Source organism: Cetorhinus maximus, chromosome 5, assembly GCF_964194155.1.
Source record: "Cetorhinus maximus chromosome 5, sCetMax3.hap1.1, whole genome shotgun sequence".
Classification (NCBI taxonomy): domain Eukaryota; kingdom Metazoa; phylum Chordata; class Chondrichthyes; order Lamniformes; family Cetorhinidae; genus Cetorhinus; species Cetorhinus maximus.
Genome location: NC_135883.1, coordinates 171,855,044 through 171,873,325, shown reverse-complemented (window position 1 = coordinate 171,873,325; position 18,282 = coordinate 171,855,044). Strand labels below are relative to the sequence as shown.

General features: G+C 45.2%; 1 protein-coding gene across 3 annotated transcripts in view; it reads left to right on the top strand.

The window, feature by feature from the left end:
- Nucleotides 1-18,282, top strand: part of abcc10 (ATP-binding cassette, sub-family C (CFTR/MRP), member 10) — a 235,541-nt gene that overhangs the window by 110,312 nt on the left and 106,947 nt on the right. For all 3 annotated transcript variants that reach the window (XR_013576686.1, XM_078542808.1, XM_078542807.1), the window contains 3 exons: nt 1,567-1,665; nt 5,022-5,211; nt 14,309-14,386. Coding sequence is in view for 2 of the 3 variants with exons in the window: in XM_078542808.1 (XP_078398934.1) it covers nt 1,567-1,665; nt 5,022-5,211; nt 14,309-14,386 (367 nt within the window). In the remaining variant the exon portion in view is untranslated. The remainder of the gene's footprint in view (nt 1-1,566; nt 1,666-5,021; nt 5,212-14,308; nt 14,387-18,282) is intronic.

Below are 18,282 nucleotides of genomic sequence, written 5' to 3'. Positions count from 1 at the left end.
TCTAATTTACTCACCATTACTACTTAACATGGCTGCTGCTCTTCTTTCTGAGCAAAGTAGAAAAAGAAAGGAGCACATTCTCCCTTATCGCTGAACTCCCTTAGTCACCAAACTCCAACTGAAGCTCTCTACTGCAGCCAAACACAGCGCTCCAGTACTGACTTTGTCTGCACTATAAGATAGTCTACTTTTATACTCTCTGAACCTTGGTTCTGAAAACCTGATTAAGCCAGTTATCTAATTAGCTAGTTGTAGCTGCAAGCAGAGCCTGTATGAGCACCATTTTAAGGCTGGACTAAAATTCACCTTCTTCCAAACCTAACAGCAACTTTTAGTTAATTGCTAAATTAAAGAAAGACTAGACTTTAGATAAAATTTAACGCTTAATTTAACCCTTAAACTCCCTAAGTCACCAAGCTCCAACTGAAGCTCTCTACTGCAGCCAAGCACAGCGCTCCAATGCAGTGCAAAGCAGATAAGCTGTGCAAAATTCCGCCCTGTCTCTTGAAGGTTGCTTTTGGATGCTTGTAGGCAGAAACTTGGAAACAGTCATGTTCCAGGATATTACACTCCAAACAGATGATGCTTGGTAATTTTATAACTTTACCTGGTTTCTAGATGTTCAAAATGGATCAACCACCAGCTAATTCAGAAATACCTGGAAAAACTCAGCAGGTCTGGCAGCATCGGCGGAGAAGAGCAAAGTTGACGTTTCGAGTCCTCAGTTGAAGGGTCATGAGGACTCGAAACGTCAACTTTGCTCTTCTCCGCCGATGCTGCCAGACCTGCTGAGTTTTTCCAGGTATTTCTGTTTTTGTTTTGGATTTCCAGCATCCGCAGTTTTTTGTTTTTACCAGCTAATTCAGCATGCATGAATTTATGACAAGCATTTCAAAGCAATTTGGTATAAGCATAAGTCTGCATATTTGTTACAGATGTCAAAAGGCAATTGAAGAGAAGGGGTTGAGATTTGGATGGTTAAGATTTGTCAGAAAAAGGTCTGGCTTCCTGGGCCTTATAATCTATTCCTGATCCTAAAATTTCATTATATCCCCATAAATTTAATTGCATTTTTAATTCAGTCTTGGGATGTGTGTGTCACTGACAACAGCATAATTTATTGTCCATGCCTAATTGTCCTTGAAAAGGTGGGTGTAAGCTGCCTTCTTAAACTACTGTAGTCCACCCACAGCGCTGTCAGAGAGCAGGTTCTAGGATTTTGACTTGGACAATGAAGTAACAACAATATATTTCCAAGTCAGGATGATGTATTTCTCTGTTTTTCTCTTCACAGATGCTGCCAGACATGCTGAGTATTTCCAGCATTTTCTGTTTTTAGTTCAAATTTCCAGCATTTGCAGTATTTTGCTTTTTTGTCAGGATGATGTATGACTTGGAGGGGAAATTGCAGTTTCTATGCCTCTGCTGCCCTTGTTCTTCAAGGTGACAGAGGTTGCAGGTGTGGAAGGTGCTATTGAATCACCAAATGCTGGCTTTATTTAAAGATGTGAATTACAATGATCTAGAGCTGACAAGAGAAATTTCAATTCTATTACCTGGATCTAGGTTCTGCCGAATGGTGACCAGACAGAAGTTGGTGAGAGCGGAGTGACCCTCAGTGGTGGACAGAAAGCCCGCGTCGCCTTAGCCAGAGCTGTTTACATGGTAATTTTGGTTATTCCATAAGGTTTCCAGGATTTATAGCTAAAGGGAAGGGGAGATCTGGGATTGTATAGAGGTTGCTAATGGACCAGAATATCTAACTTTTTAATATTGTGGAGCCATGAGGGGATGAGAAACCTTGCTTGCGCACTTGTGAAAGGCTGGGAGAGGGGAGGCCCGCCCACACAGATTAGTCTGGGGAGCGAAAGATGGCAGGACTTCACATAGAACTGGGAGCAACTGAAATGAATGCACTCACAAACAATAGGAACAGAGTAGGCCATTCAGCCCTTTGAACCTGTTTTGCCTTTCAGTTAGATCCTGGCTGACCCGTACCTCAACTCCATTTATCTTTAATCTAGATCCCTTAATGCCCTTTCCTAACAAAACTCTACCTCAGTTTTGAGTTTTTCAATGAACCTGGACGAAACAGTTTTTTGAGGGGGAATGTTCCAGCTTTCCTATACCCTTTACCTGAAGAAATGCTTCCTGACAACACTGAACAACCTAGCTTTAATTTTAAGATTGTGCCCTGTTGTTCTTGTTTTTGTTTTTCCCACAAGACAAAATAGTTTTGCTCTACCCTATCAGATCCTTTAATCATTTTAAACGTTTTAATCAGGATATAGAGTATTACAGTGTAGAAGACCCATGGAGTCTATGCCGTCTGTGTTGAAGAGTCATTCAGGTATTTTCACTTCTTGGGTCTTTCCCTGGATCTCTGCATTTTTTTTCTTCAAGTTTGTATCTAATTCCCTTTTGAATACCACAACTGAAGCTTTTTTCATCACCCTGTCAAGCAGACTTGAACCAAGTGTCAAAGTGCTTTCTGTTTTGTGTGGAGTCATCCAGGGCAGCTACCTCCTTCGGAGGGTTTTGGTGTTCCTGACAGCAAACATAGGGTGGAATCTTCCATTCTAGGGTCTAAACCCAGTGGTGGGCGGGAAAGTCGGTGCGATTCTTGCTGGAAAGTGGGGCAGGTGAATATGCGCAATCTTCCATTTTTCAGCTCATTGATTATGCATCTGTGAGGAGCTTGACAAATCTCATGGCGGGGCAGATAGGAAGTCGCCCGTCCTGCCATTACATCATGGGGTTGAAGGCCCTGGCACCATATTTAAAGGGCACCCGGAAAGACATTCACTCATTGCAGGCGAGGAGTTCCGCACTGCTCCTGAGTTCTCGGGGTTGTAGCTCATACTGGAGGAGCTGGCAGATGTGAGCAATCACATCCTGGGACATACAAGGATGCCTCTGACATTGCCTTTCGCTCATCACTAGGTAAGAATGCCGCTGGCAATACGCCCATGGTCAGGCCAATGCTCACTGTTGCAGTGGACAATGTTCACCAGCCTCTTGACCTTATAGAGATCCTGCTGCCCCTTGCTGCCAGGCCCTTGCTCCTGATGGCCCTGTGCCAAATGGCGATGGGCTCTCCTCATCTGGATGAGAGCCATTACCAAGGCACGGTTGCCTGCAACCCCGCACATTCAAAGCCTCAGTGGATGTGTGAATGAATTGAAGTGATACATTTAGTAAGCATATCCATTACAGGTTTACCTCCATCTCAAAGCCAGCAGGCAAGTGCTAAACTCTTCACCTGACCTCCCATCTAGACATGGCATACCCCTTCAGTTAAACAATATCCTGGAGGACCAGAGATGGGTGCTCCTCCCGTTCATACCTGAATCCGTATGGAGACATTGTTCTTTGACCAGGGTGATGAGAGCCATGTGCAAGAAGCCTCACACGACACTTTTCTGCTTGTCTCCATTACCTTCGAGACTCTATAGAGAGACCATTGCCTTGGCAGCATTGAAAGATTAACTGCATGATCCCTTGTCAGCCATGACCGTTCACCAGGGAGGATGGAGGTTTGGAGTCGCAAGTTGGCTGCCCTTCACCAACCGTGTCCCTTGGAGGCATTTCACCTCCCGTCCCCCATTCATCCCTGCCTCTGACTGCAGCCGATGGCCAATAACACCGAATGAATGGGAGCTCCACACCTTGCTGGGATCGCGATGTTAGAGACCCATGAGTCAGGAGCAAACCTGTTGCAATGCAAGCTTCACCATAGAGAGGAGAACTCACATGAGCTTCTTTGACATCCAGTTGCCTCATAATTATTAGGGTGCCCCTTTCATTGGCTGTTGGCCACTTAGTGCGGATGACCTTTCAAATTTGATCCAACACCTTGCACCCTCCCTCTGTCACCCACCAACTGCCCCCATCACCATAGACCCACCCAATATCACCATTCCTCTTCGCTCTGTCACCCTTGAACCCCCCTCCATTACCATGGACCTGATCACGATCTACCTCCACATGCCTTTCCTCCCCTCAGATCTGACATCCATTACCATCCCCATGCCCAGCATGATCCTGCCTCCTCCTGTTATCCGTGCCACACCTTTTTCATGACCCAGCTGATGAGACCTTCACCTACCAGACTCTCACCCTGGACCTGCCAGCCTATTGCATTCCACTCCCCCCTCTGACTGTGACTGTTCCCTCCCATCAGCAGTACCCTGAGTTCTCCACCCCCACCCCCAGGACCCCACCGTCGACACCACGGACCCTACCCTCTAACACACCCACCCCCCCACAACATTTCCCCCTTCCCTGGACATGATCTCTCCACACCACCCCCCCACCGTTTCCCTGGGTATTCTCCCCACCCTACCCCTGCAATCCTACCTCCCCTGTCCAGCCTTCGCTCTACCTTTGCACCCTACACCCCTCCCTTCCAGCTACCTTGTCCCTTGTCCAGCTTTCGCATGGCGTTTCCTAACAGCACTTGGGCGAAGTTATGCGAGATCTCTGAGAAGGAGAAAGCAACATCTACTTACCTTGAAGTTGTTGATGAATTGAAACTTGCCAGATGCATGCCACTTATATACAGTCAGGAAACAGACTGTTCTAAATTCTCAGTGGCTGGGCACTTAATTTGGAGGGGGAATGTAATTCTGGCAAGTTGGCCTTTTAATGAGAATTCACGAGATACAAATGTGGTTCCCGACATAGATCAGCAAGTAACTTGACCTGCCTTTAACCTGCAATGAAAGTCGGGAGAACAAAATTCCAAACTAATTTCCTGCCAGTGGAAAACTGACTTTTTCCATCATGCCAAATTTAGTTCCTCTGCCCAGCACGATTCCCACCATTGGCAGGAGTGGAAAATTCAGACCATAGTGTTGAAGTTTACCTGATAGGTAAAGCGGGGTTGATGTTCTAGGAGTCAACTCTAAACACAGACCTGATAGATTTACTCATCCCTCTGCTGTGAGATTTTGGGGCTGTAGAGGAGAGGGATATAATGAAGAATTTTAATTCAAGAACTGAATAATTGCCTCCCACAGAAAAAGGAACTGTATCTCCTTGATGACCCATTAGCTGCTGTGGATAAAGATGTGGCCAATCACCTTTTGGAAAAGTGTATTTTGGGAATTTTGAAAGATAAGACCGTAATCCTTTGTACACATCGGACGGAGTTTTTGGATAAGGCTGATATGGTAGTGTTACTGGAAAATGGAAAGATTGTAAAAGCAGGTGAGTGAATGACTTATTGATTAAATGCACCTCTCTGGTACTGAGCTGTAAGGGCCTATAGGATTCCAGGTTAAGTCTCCATTAGCTGATCTCACGAGGGGCTCTGTTAGTGAGGGGAATATAAACTTGAGGTAGTGGTAGATCTTTGTTATTCAAGTATGGGGCGATGGTGAGTGGTACCATAGTGGTAATGTCACTGGACTAGTAATCCAGAGGCCCAGGCTAATTCTCTGGGGGCACAGGTTCAAATCCCACCATGGCTGCTGGTGGAATTTAAATTCAATTAATAAATGTAATTAATTAAAAAAAGGAATTGAAAGCTAGCATCATTGATGGTGCCATGAAACTGTCATCAATTGCCATGAAAGTTTAAAAAAAATCTTAGATGTAACTGATTTCATTGTCTCCTGTGAGTCCTTTTGTGACTGAAGAGTCACGAAAATGTGGGATCAGCTTGGAGGTCCACAGAACTGGTAGTTGTCCTTGCTGGTGCTGAGGGGATCTTCTGCAGCTGTGCTACCTCTGGCCTTCCTCTTGGTTTGGTGTAGATATTCCTTGAAACACGATGAACCAAGTTTCAATGCTGACCTCCGCATGCAGTGTTTTCCTAAGAGTTTTGTAAGGCTGTGTTTTTTTAGGGTATCCTTGCATCATTTGTACTGATCACTGTTATTTGCTCTGAGAAAGTTCTCCATAGAAGATCTGCTTGGGGATTTTGTAGTTATCCATGTGGGAGATATGGCCAGCCATCTAAGTTGAACTTTTGGACCTTGCTCTGTGTGCTGTTGGGTCCAGATCAATGAGGGACCTCTTTGTAATTCTGTCCTGCCATTTAATTCTCATGATGGACCTCAGGTATCTTTGGTAGGAGTGTTCCAAAGCTTTGATGTTGGGCCTATAGCAGACCCAGAATTTTATGCCTTATAGCAAGGTGGTCAGGACTATGGCCTGGTAAAGTTTGATTTTAGTCTTCAGCTTAATGCCATGCTGCTTCCAGACATGATCATAAAGTTGGCTGCAGGCAGAATTTGCTTTCCGGATGTGTGCATGGATTGCTTCATCAATAGTAGCAGCCCTGTAGAACACACTATGAAGGTTTGAGAATTTTTCTACAATCTTGAGCCTGGTGCCATCAACATTTATATTTGGTTCTTCATAGTGTGTGCCTGGTGGTGGCTGAAACATAACCTCGGTCTTGGAGACACTGATTTGGAGACCAAAATGTTTGGCAGCACTCAAGATATTGTTTACCATCATCTGGATGCCTACCTTGTTGTAAGCAGCTAGGGCACAATCATCCACATGTAGAAACTCATTAATTATTGCCTCTCTGACTTTGGCGGAGGCACACAGATTGAAGCGCTTCCCTGAAGGTAACCTAATGATGCCTGCAGTGATTTCGCTGGTGGCTTCCTTCAACATTGTAGCAAAGAAGGGATTGACGAGATGGGGAGCCTCGACTCATCCTTGCTTTATTCTGCTGGTTACTGCAATGGCATTGGACATCTCACCACAGCACAAACATATCCAACCATGCCATCATGCAGTAGGCACAAGATTTTGACAAACTTGTTCAGTGATCCTAGCTTGGAGAGCAAGTACAATAGATCAGGTTCACTCACTTTCTAAAGGTTTAGTTAGGGCTATGAACAATATGGGCGGGATTTTCTCCTCTGCACATTAAGTGCGTTGGGGGTGGGTGGGTGGGAAAGGCAGCGTTTATCCCGTTGGCTGCAATAGTGGGTTTTCACGCCATATTGTCCACTCCCTGCCTCATTAAGTATATATGTTATGATGTGGCAGATGATGTGTGTCAGGCAGACCAAATCCGTGAGGGAAACTTATTCGCACTATCACAACGGTTTTGCAATTTGCATTTATTACGAGAAGAAGTGTGCACTGAATTCAGAAGTAATGAGTCCACTAAGACCTTTAGAGATTTTTAAAAATTAAATTAAAATATTTATTAACAAAATAAAAGATTTCAAGCACATACATGAGACTACAATACACTAACAACTCCTAAAATTCCTTATTAGCCTGACTCCCAGTTACACACCCACTTTAAGTCAACAGTCCAAAATAGGTTTTAGATTTAAAACAAAACCAACAAGTTAACACAGTACCCACTTGACAGTGGAACTCCAAATAGCTTTTCCCCAACTTCAGTCACTTTACATAGTAGACTTATGCACAAATGGCTGGAGGCTTCTTGAAGGCTGTTTCAATAACTTCTGTTCAATCTTACATAGCCTTTCATTCTCCTTTATATATGTTTCTCTCTCTAATATGTAAATTCTATTGTTTCATATGTCTTTGAAGCTTTATTTTTCTTTAATATAAAAACTTTCCTCCAGAGGTCCCCAGCATCACAGGTGCCAGTCTTCAGCCAATTTGATTCACCACATGATATCAAGAAATGGTTGAAAGCACTGGATACTGCAAAGGCTATAGGCCCTGACAATATTCTGTCATTAGTACTGAAAACTTGTGCTCCAGAACTTGCCATGCCCCTAGCCAAGCTGTTCCAGTACAGCCACAACACTGGCATCTACCTGGCTATGTGGAAAATTGCCCAGGTATGTCCTGTACACAAAAACCAGGACAAATCCAACCTGGCCAATTACTGCCCCTTCAGTCTACTCTTGATCATCAGTAAAGGGGTGGAAGGGGTCATCAACAGTGCTATCAAGCGGCACTTGCTTAGTAATAACCTGCTCACTGATGCCCAGTTTGGGTTCTGCCAGAGCCACTCAGCTCCTGATCTCATTACAGCCTTGGTTCAAATATGGACAAAAGAGCTGAACTCGTGAGGTGAGAGTGGGATCTTTTACTCTGAGATCATTTATTAAACCTGCCTCATTTACACATTACCAGATCCAAAATCGCCTGATCCCTGGTTTGATCCAAAACATATTGTTCTAGGAAACTGCCCTGAATATATTCTATGCATTCTTGCTCATTGCTACCCCTGCCAATTTGATTTTCCCTATCCATGAAGATTAAAGTCACCCATGATTAATATACTGGTTTTTTTACATGCCCTCACGATCTCCTGACTTATTCTCTGTCCGACAGTATAGCTGTTAGGGGGCCTATAGACTACTCCCACCGGTGTCATCTTCCCCTTGTTATTTCTTACCGCCACCCATATGGATTCTACATCTTCCGATCCAAGATCATTTTTTGCTATCTTACTTATTCTGTCTCGTACTAACAAAGCTACCCCAGCACCCTTTCCTTCCACACTGTCCTTTCTAAAAGTTACATATCCCTGAATATTTTGTTCCCAGCTTTGATTTCCTTGTAACCACGTCTCTGTAATGGCTATAAGATCATACCCACTAACCTCTATTTGTGCCGTTAATTCATTTATTTTGTTCTGAATACTATGTGCATTTAAGTAAAGAGCCATTAGTTTTGCCTTTTTACCATTTTTTCCCCCTTTGACCCTATTTTCTGCATTTTTTTTATGTTTGTACACTCTGTCCCTTCCTGTCACACTCTGGGTATCATTGCCTAAATAGCTGCCCTGCAATGCTGCCATGTCCTTTTGCTTTGTAAGCCTACGTATCCCCCTTCCAGAACCTTCCTCCCCTCTATTTAGTTTAAAGCCGTCTCTACAACCCTAGTTATTCCATTTGCCTGGACACCAGTCCCAGCAGCTCCCTTCTACCCCAGTGCTGATGCCAGTGCCCCATGAACTGAAGCCCATTCCTCCCACACCAATCTCTGAGCCACGCATTTAACTCCTTGACTTTATTTACACTATGCCAGTTTGCCCCTGGCTCAGGTAGTAACCCTGAGATTATTACCTTGAAGGTTCTGCTTTATAATTTAGCTGCTAACTGTTCAAATTATTTCAGCAGAACCTCCTTTCTACTTCTATCAATGTCGTTGTACCAACATGGATGACGCCAACTGGATCCCTCCCATCCCATTCCAAATTCCTCTCCAGCCCTGAGGAGATGTCCTTAACCCTGGCACCGGGCAGACAACACAGCCTTCGGGACTCATGCTCACGGCTGCAGAGAACAGTAACTATCCCCCTAATTATACTGTCCCCTACCATTACTATGTTCTTATTTTGTACCCACACTTGAATGCCTCCCTGTACCATGGTGCCGTGGTCAGTTCGTTCATCCTCCCTGCGGTCCCAGCACTTTTGCACACAGCTTCCAAGAACTTCGTAACTGTTGGATAATTGCAGGGGCTGAGGCTCCTCGAACGCTACCTCCTGGGTCCCCAAACCTGCCTCAGCTACAGTCACACCCTACTGTCCCTGATCACAGACCAAATTGTAATTACCTAATCTGTGGGGTGTGACCGCCGCCTGGAGCAAAGTTTCCAGGTAACTTTCCTCCTCCCTGATGTGGTGCAACGTCTGCAGCTCGGACTCCAGCTCCTCAATTCAGATCCAAAGTTCCTGGAGCTACAAACACTTACTGCAGATGTGTTTGTACTGGATCACTCTGGTGTCCAGCAGTTCCCACATGCTGCAGCAGCAACACGTCACCCATCCTGCCAACATTATCGTATTTAATTTAATTTATTAATTAATTCCTCAAGTATCCCTGCTCTTTACACTTGAAGAAACCCCGCTCTTTGTACTTTTTTGTAATTAATTTATTTTTACACGAGTATCGATCTTATACTGAACAAGTTATTTTAAGAAAAAGAGAAAAAAAGACGAGAGACCTAAACACAAACTAAAGACCTTACTTTTACTTTCAAGACTTACTCACCAATCAGCTGCTTTCCCTGCACTCGCGTCACGTTGTGGTTTGTCATGTCACTCCACCGCTGGTCTCACTGCAGGTAGGTCTCTCAATCTGCACCTTTTAACCTCTCCCACTCACCTCTTGCTTAAAATATACTATTTTGAGCCTTAGGAATAGAATAAACCTTAGTCACTTACTAGATACTCACCAATTAACCAGCTCCTTCTCCTGTAGCAGGGCAAGAATTAATTCCTGGAAGCTGAAAAAGTTTAGGCAAAAGCAACCAAACACCTCTTTTCCTTCCTCCACTTAACTCCCTGAAGCGCTTAACTCTGGTAATCTATTGTAAACTGCACTAAATTGGCTACTTATACATGCCCCAACACACAAAGCCTGGCTGAGTCCCTTAATGAGGATCCTGTTTCTGCTGCTTCTTAATTAAGCTGCTCTTTCACTGGAACCCTTGCTGGCAACTACAGAATTTAAACTGTAGATTTCAGTTTAATGCCAACTACAAAGTACAAACTAAATTAGGTTTGTACAAAATAAAGGACAGGCTAATCCACAATTGGAGGGAGAAGGTGGAGGAATGGTTGAGATAAAATCCCTCACTCCCATTGAGGAGCAGGCTATTGAGCTTGTAGGAGAGGACCGGGACCGATCATGTGGTGATGGTGAGGTCGGCGGTAGACACCCAAGTGAGGCTTCTGCACCAGCTGATCCCTCAGGTTCAACGATTCCGTGAGGCCATAGTCCTGTTTTCATGTCGCCTGCCATGCACTAATTTTCTCTGCTCACTTTCATAGACGCCTCTGCGAAGCGGCCCAGGGACACCACGAGCCAGGCCCTCATTTCCAGTGCTGAGGACAGGTTGGGTGAGCATGCTGAAGAAACACATGCAGAAGACCTGTCACAGCACTCACTCACACTCTTTCCATTGCAGAGACACACACCTCGATGGGACGAGTTATAGAGCAGCCTTGGGGTCACAAACTGGTGAGCACAGCACACAGTCTGGTCCACAGCAAGCGAAAGCTGGGACGACCAAGGTAGCTGGCATTCAGAGCACTGCTGGAGGCCAGGATTCTGGTGAGTCCGAGTCAGATGATGAGCCTTGGACTTGGTCCTAACTCAGTTGGTGGAGTTTCAGTGACAGTCAGGGCAATAACAGGAAAGTTTGTCAGCTACTTTCCACAGATTGCAAGGTATGATGAAGGAGTCCGTCCACATTCAGTGTGAGGTTAGAGCATTGGCATGCCAGTGCACCGAGGTCAACACTGGTAAGATGGTGGCCACCATGGAAACCTTGGTCCAGGACAACAGCCACGTCCTTTGTGGGTACCCTTTGTCACCGATGAGCCAACCCTGGATCCTATGTGATTCCTCGTAGATGTCCGGGATCTGCGATCTACTCAAGATGTAGGAGTCCTGGCAGCTTTCCGAGTATCTTGCGCAAACCTGCAAGGTTTATTTCTTGTGGTCACAGACCAGCTGCACACTGAGTGAGTAGAAGCCTTTCCTGTTGATATATTGGAGTGTCTGTTGCCAGGGAGCTTTTATAACCACGTGAGTGCAGCTGATGGCAGAAGAGGCATGCATACTCTGTAGACCTTAATCTTGGGAGACGCCTATGCGCAACGTCTCCCTGAGCTCCATCCACTGCGCCTGGAGGGGGTCCTTTTGCTTCTTGCTTATCAGGGTGAAGCTCCTCACTTTGGCGAAGCTGGTGCTGCTGTCACAACCTTCTTTGCCTTCCCCCCTGCCTCTGTGATTATACAGGCAACAAATAATGCAACCTCCATATTCCTGAAGGTCTCCTTTCTGCAGGATCAATAAGAAGATGACATTGGTCGGCATCAACCTCCAAAGGTCTTATTTCTGTCAATGACTAGTAAATGACTGTGGATACAAGGGCTTGGTACCAGTGTCGGCACCTGTTGGCCACTGAGGTACTGGCCAGCACAATGTCCATTTCAAGGATCACACTATGCTTCCCCCCACCCGCCCCACCACCTCCCTTTCACATGACCGACTGCAATGAGATTGCTTTGGCCAGGCACTTGGATGTGCTGCTGAAAAGACGACACTTGTTGGAATGTAGATGAGGGAAAATGTTTAGTGAGGGAGTGAGATTGTTTCAGGGAGGGCTGAGGGTTTTCATATGTGAACCTGCCTAGCCAAGATTCTGAGTTCCTGCTTTTAATGGACAGCTGCAGCTTGCCCAGTCACCTGCTTGCTCTTGACTTCATTCTCTCCTGAGTCCCTGCATTGTCATTGAAAGGCTCCTAACATTTCTTAGCTGTGCGTCTCTCTTCATTTGGTAATACACAGTTCAGTTAGGTGTTGATTGAATCGGCACAGTGCAGTGCAACATGCCTCCTTGAGGCCCTCAGAGCCCTGCCCACCAGAGTTATTTCTCATTTTTAATTTTTATTGCATCACTGCTTCAGGTTCCAGGATGATGGTGCTGAGGTTTCACTACCAGACCAACTTGGACCCTCCCTGTGTGTCTGTGAAAACCCCTCCCAACGTCCTGGAGGAGTATAATGTTCAGCTTTCCCTTCCTTCCCCTATAATCCTTAATCCCATTGTGATGGTGCTGGATTACCCTCTGAATCATTTGGGGTGGATGTGCCGATGACGCATTGGATCATACCCCTTGAGGCCTATTGCACAGTGACAGAAAGAGACTGCCCCACTATGAGACGACCTAGTGCCCCTACACTACCTTGTTCCCATCCACACACTGCAGGTGCCCCCCCCGACTGTGAGTATATCATTTGCAGCCCAGTATTATGCCAGAGACCCCCTGGGACAAACATGTCTTGTGCACAACATGCTGGGCACGACTGACAGTGGCTGACATGCCTTCCCCCTCCCTCAACTGGTACAAGGACAGTCTCTGCAAGCTCAGCAATATAAACTGAAGGGCTTCTTCACTCCACGAACTTCTCATTCTGGCCCCAACTTGCTTATGTCCTCTTGTAAGAGACTCTCTCCCCATTGTGGCCCAGAGGATGCCCCCTCAACCTGCACCAACCCCCCCTCCATCATGTTTCTGAGTGCAACCTTCCTCATTCTCACCCCGCCACCCGTCGAACCCTCGCACTACAGCACCAGACAACCCACCCCCACCTTAACACGTAGAGCCTTGCCTCTGAAAGCCCCCTGAAAGCAATGTGGTGCTGTCTGCGAAGCCTGGCATGGAGTCCGAGGTGGTGCGTGTTGCAAGGTACGCGAACAAACCTCGAAGTGACAAGCGAAATGCAGGCCACTAGGTGCACGTAGTTTATATATGGTTGTAAAACACGCCGATCTAATTAGACACCGGCATGGCCTCTTGATCCAGTGCGGGGGCTGGGGTGGGGGGTGATTCTGGCGAGGGTCCTTTTATAATGAGCATTCATGACATTTAAATCTAATCAAATTGTGCTCCCACATGGCACGGCAGGAAATGTGAGCTGCCCTTGAGGCCTGGAGCAGACAATCACAAACTGTTTTCACGCTGATGTGAAGCTGATTTTTTTAATCCTGCGACGGGCAGGAGCGGAAGATCCTGTCCTATGTATAGATCCTGATGGCGCACTCTGTACTTTTCTTGTAGTTGTCTTGCTATAAACACCATTTCAGCCGTCCCATGGTTAGCACTAAAACCACACTGTGATTCTGGGAGAACATCATCTATGAGGCTTCTAGAAGAAAGTTTAATACAACCCTTGTAAGGATCTACCCTGTGATTGAGAAAAGACTTATTCTTCAGTAGTAGCCACATTCATTTTTGCTTGGGTTAAATTCACAACCAAATTTGGCTGTGATGTTCATCCAAAATCCATTAGCTTCCTGGTCCTTCCTGTCCAGATTCACCCAACGCTAACTATTTGGGTAAGGTATCAGAGGGTATACATTGTCAATGAAATTGCCACACTGTCTTCAGTGGAGAGGAAGACAGGTTGGGGAAATTGAAGGAAACAAAGTAAGCAAGTGTCCATCACACCTGGACTAAAACTATTTGATGCGCCAGTTGAAAGGTCCCCCTCAGCCCTCCACCACCACCCACTCCCCCCCGACCAACAGCAATCTGTTGAAGTGCAAAAAGCTCACACAGCATTTGGGAATGTTGACTGAGAGCATCGTGTAAGGAAGATTTGATTCTACCGCTTTGTAAGGAGACAGCAAAAGTCAAATGCTGCTGTAGAGGTGGTTAAGGGAGGCTGAGAGATATCATTGGGCTGCATTTGCCTACTTCCTATTGATGGGGTCAGACTGACATCAGGACAGAGAGATGGCTTCTAGACACTTAGGTTTCACTTGTTGGTCCCAGGTTTCCCTTGTTGGCCCCGAGTTTCCTTTGTTGACTTATTTTCTTTCTTGTGCAGGTACCCCTGATGAAATTCTACCCATGGTGGAAACTTACCCAAATACAAAAAAAAAGTCTTCAAAAAAGAAAGCTGCAGGTAAGTGTATCCTACTGCCAAACAATAGAGCGAACAAACCCTGCCAGCAAAAGGATTTGCCCTGGGGAGATTCCTCCAGACACAGTGATAAAGGGACTTAATAGTATTGCAATGACACTATGTGTACTTGCAATATAGACTGGAGCTTGAAATGTTAGGCACATGTTCCACACCGTAATTCCTCCTGTTGTTATGATCCCCCTAGGGATCCATAAACGAAAAGAACAAATTTACAAATGAACCCCAAATAAAGAAATCATTGGACAAGATTTCATATTTTGTAACATTTACTTTAACATGAATCAGAATCGATGTAAATTAAAAATAAATTAACAGGAAAATCATGGTTAGTACAAACTATAAATTACACATGAAATAGCAAAGATATCTCACGGAGTTACTAGGCAGTCCACTCTGATTTCAGACACAAAGTTCTTCCAAGCTCGGATCTTCCTCGGGCTGAATTCCCGTTCCTTTCCTTCAAGGACTTAACTGATTCTCCACAGGCAGCAGCAGCCATGTAAACAGCGTTCCACACATGCAATCTTCTGTACAATGGCACACTTCATTCTGGAACCTTCTCAACTCTCAGCTCCCATTGGTTGTAGTAGCTTGGATCTACCAGAACTGCCTTTACCTTTGCACGGTATGGCCGATTCTGGGTATTCAATCAGTCAGCAGCAGTTCTAAATATGGTTTCCAACTGCTCAAGAATCCAGCTCTCATCTTTCCTCATTGCCTGTCTGCCACACTCATTCCTACTGGTACAGCCTTCAGGCCTTCAGTTGCCAGGTCATATGGAACAGTGTTTCTTATTATCCAAAAATTATAATTGGTCCTTTTACAATTGAGGCAAACTCTTAAAAGTCATTTCCAAACATTTTTAAAAACAATTACAGATTCCCCAAATACTTGAAAGTAATTAAAAGTTTTCCTGTTATTGCTTTCAAATCAAAGGCAATCACTCTTTCAGCTTTTCAGAGAAAGAATCAGAATCATACAATGGTGATAACACTGAAGGAGGTCATTCAGCTGATTATGGCTGTGTCAGCTCTCTGCCAGAGCAATTTAGCTAGTCTCACACCTTTGCCATGTAGCCCTGCAAATCTTTTCTCTTCAGATAATTATCCAACTCCCTTTTGAAAGTTGTGATTGAATCTACACTCTCCACACTCACCACCACACTCTCAACAATGCATTCTAGATCCTAATCACTCACTGTGTTAAAAAAGATTGTTTCTCATGTTGTCTTTGGTTCTTTTGCTGATCACTTTAAATCACTATTATTCTGCTTGCTAGCCAATACTGCTTCTGGTTAAACCATGTATCGATTTTAAAATTCCCATCCTGGTTTTCAAATCCCTTTATGGAATAGCATCTCCCTTCCTTTAGTCTCCGCCAGCCCTAAATCTCTCTGAGATATCTGCCCTCATGTAATTTTGACCTCTTGAGCATCCTCAACTTTAATCGCTCCACCTTCGATGGCTGCACTCTCAGCTGACTAGATCCCAAGTTCTGGAATTCCATCACTAAACCTCTCTCTCTTGCTTCCCTCCTTTAAGTTAAGAGACATAACATGTTTTATGCAAGTACAGAGGCCAGGAAAGAGGGAGAAGAGGAAACAACATAGAAATCATAGAAATTTGTGACATGGAAAGAGGTCAGTTGGCTCACATATCCGCGTTGGTTGACAGGGAGTCCTCCAACCTAATTCTGCTTCCAAGCTCTTGGTCCATAGCCTTGTAGCTTACAGAACTTCAAGTGCATCTCCAAGGACTTTTTAAATGTTATAGGGTTTCTGCCTGTACCACCCTTTCAAGCAGTGAGTTCCAGATTCCCACCACAATCTGGGCAAAACGATTTTCCATCATGTCCCCTCTAAACCTTCGATGTCTTACCCTAAATCTTTGCAAACGCCCCTCCGGATCCTTCCCTTCTCTTCCCTCTGACTACCTCTCTCTTACTTGAGCCTTACCCTTTGCTGTCTATTCACAATACCTCCTGACTTTCTCCTCTCTAACTCTAAATGCTCTGACCTTAGCCAAGGCCTCAGCTTCATCCCCTTATGTCTCTACCTCACTGAATTTTGAGCTTGACATGACGCTGAGCTCTTCTTCCGTCGCCTCCACCTCTGTGCCCACTTCTTTGACACCCCCCCCAACCCCACCGCGCCCCCCCAACTTAGTGGCTCCCTACACCCTTCTGCAATATTCTCCCTCCATTTGGTGCCCTCCCTCTGCTCTCACATCCTGTCTCAATCTTTTTATTGAGAACTGCTCATGTGACATTGGCCATCTCAATTAGTCTGCCCCTTTCACTCACACTAAACTTGCTGCACTGTTCTGTGAAGTCCGACTCTAACTTTGTCATCAGATCCACTGACAAGGGTGTCGCTGTTGCTGTTTGGCGTACTCACCTCTACTGAACAGAGGCTGAACACTAACTCTCTGACATTTTCCTCTTAACCCCTGACTGAGCATCAAGCAATGTGTCCAGGAGTGCCACTGACTTCATACCCTCTGGAGATCTTCCCTTTGCTGCCTCCAACGTTCATAGTTCCCCAACCTGGTATAGCCTGTTTCTACCTCCTCTCCAAGGTCCATAAACCAGACTGTCCCAGTTGATCAATTGTTTATAAGATAAAAGCAAAATACTGCGGATGCTGGAAATCTGAAACAAAAGCAGAAAATGCTGGAAAAACTCAGCAGGTCTAACAGCATCTAGCAGAGTTAATGTTCTGAGTCTGTATGACCCTTCTTCAGAGCTCTGAAGAAGGGTCATACAGACTCGAAAGGTGAACTCTGTTTCTCTCTCCACAGATGCTGCGAGATCTGTTGAGTTTTTCCAGCATTTTATGTTTTTGTTTGTGACCAATTGTTTCAGCCTGTTCCTGTCTCATTGAACTGATTTCTCCCCATCGCGACTATCTTTTCTCCCCTTGTACAGCCCCTTCCTAGCTACATCCACGACTCTTCTGATGCCCTGCATGACTTGAATAGTTTCTAGTTTTCTGGCCCGAACTGCTTTCTCTTCACTATGGACATCCAATCCTTTACACCTCCAACTCCACCAGAACCATCGCAGAGCTCTCTGCTTCTTCCTCGAACAGAGGCCCAACCAATCCCCATCCACCACCACGCTCCTCCACCTGGCTGAGCTTGTTCTCACTCTGAACAACTTATCCTTCAACTCTATTCATTTCCTCCAAATAAAAGGTGTTGCAATGGGTACCTATATTGGTCCCAGTTATACCTGCCTTTTTGTGGGACATGTGGAACGTACGTTATTCCCGTCATAAGAACATAAGAAATAGGAACAGGACAAGACCATTCGGCCCCTCGAGCCTACTCTTCCATTCAATAAGATCACGGCTGATCATCTTGTGTTTCGATTTCCACATTGGCATCTAACCCCCAAAACCTTTTATTCCCTTGCCTAACAAGAATCTAGCTACCTCTGCCTTAAAAACATTCAATCACCCCACCTCCACCACCTTCTGAGGCAGAGAGTTCCAAAAACCCCCTGAGAGAAAAAAATTCATCCTGATCTCTGTCCTAAAAGGGCGACCCCTAATTTGAAAACAGTGCCTCCTAGTTCTGGACTCATCCACAAGAGGAAACATCCTTTCGACCTCCATCTTGTCAAGGTAGTCCAGGATCTTGTATACTTCAATCAACTCCCCCCTCACTCTTCTAAACTCCAGTAGAAACAAGCCCTATCCGTCTAACCTATCCTCATAAGATAACCCACTCATTCCAGATATCAATCTAGTAAATCTCCTTTGAACCTCCTCCAATGCATTTACATCCTTCCTTAAATAAGGAGTCCAAAACTGCACACAGTATTTGAGGTGTGGCCTCACCAATGCTCTGTATAACTGAAGTGTAACATGCTTA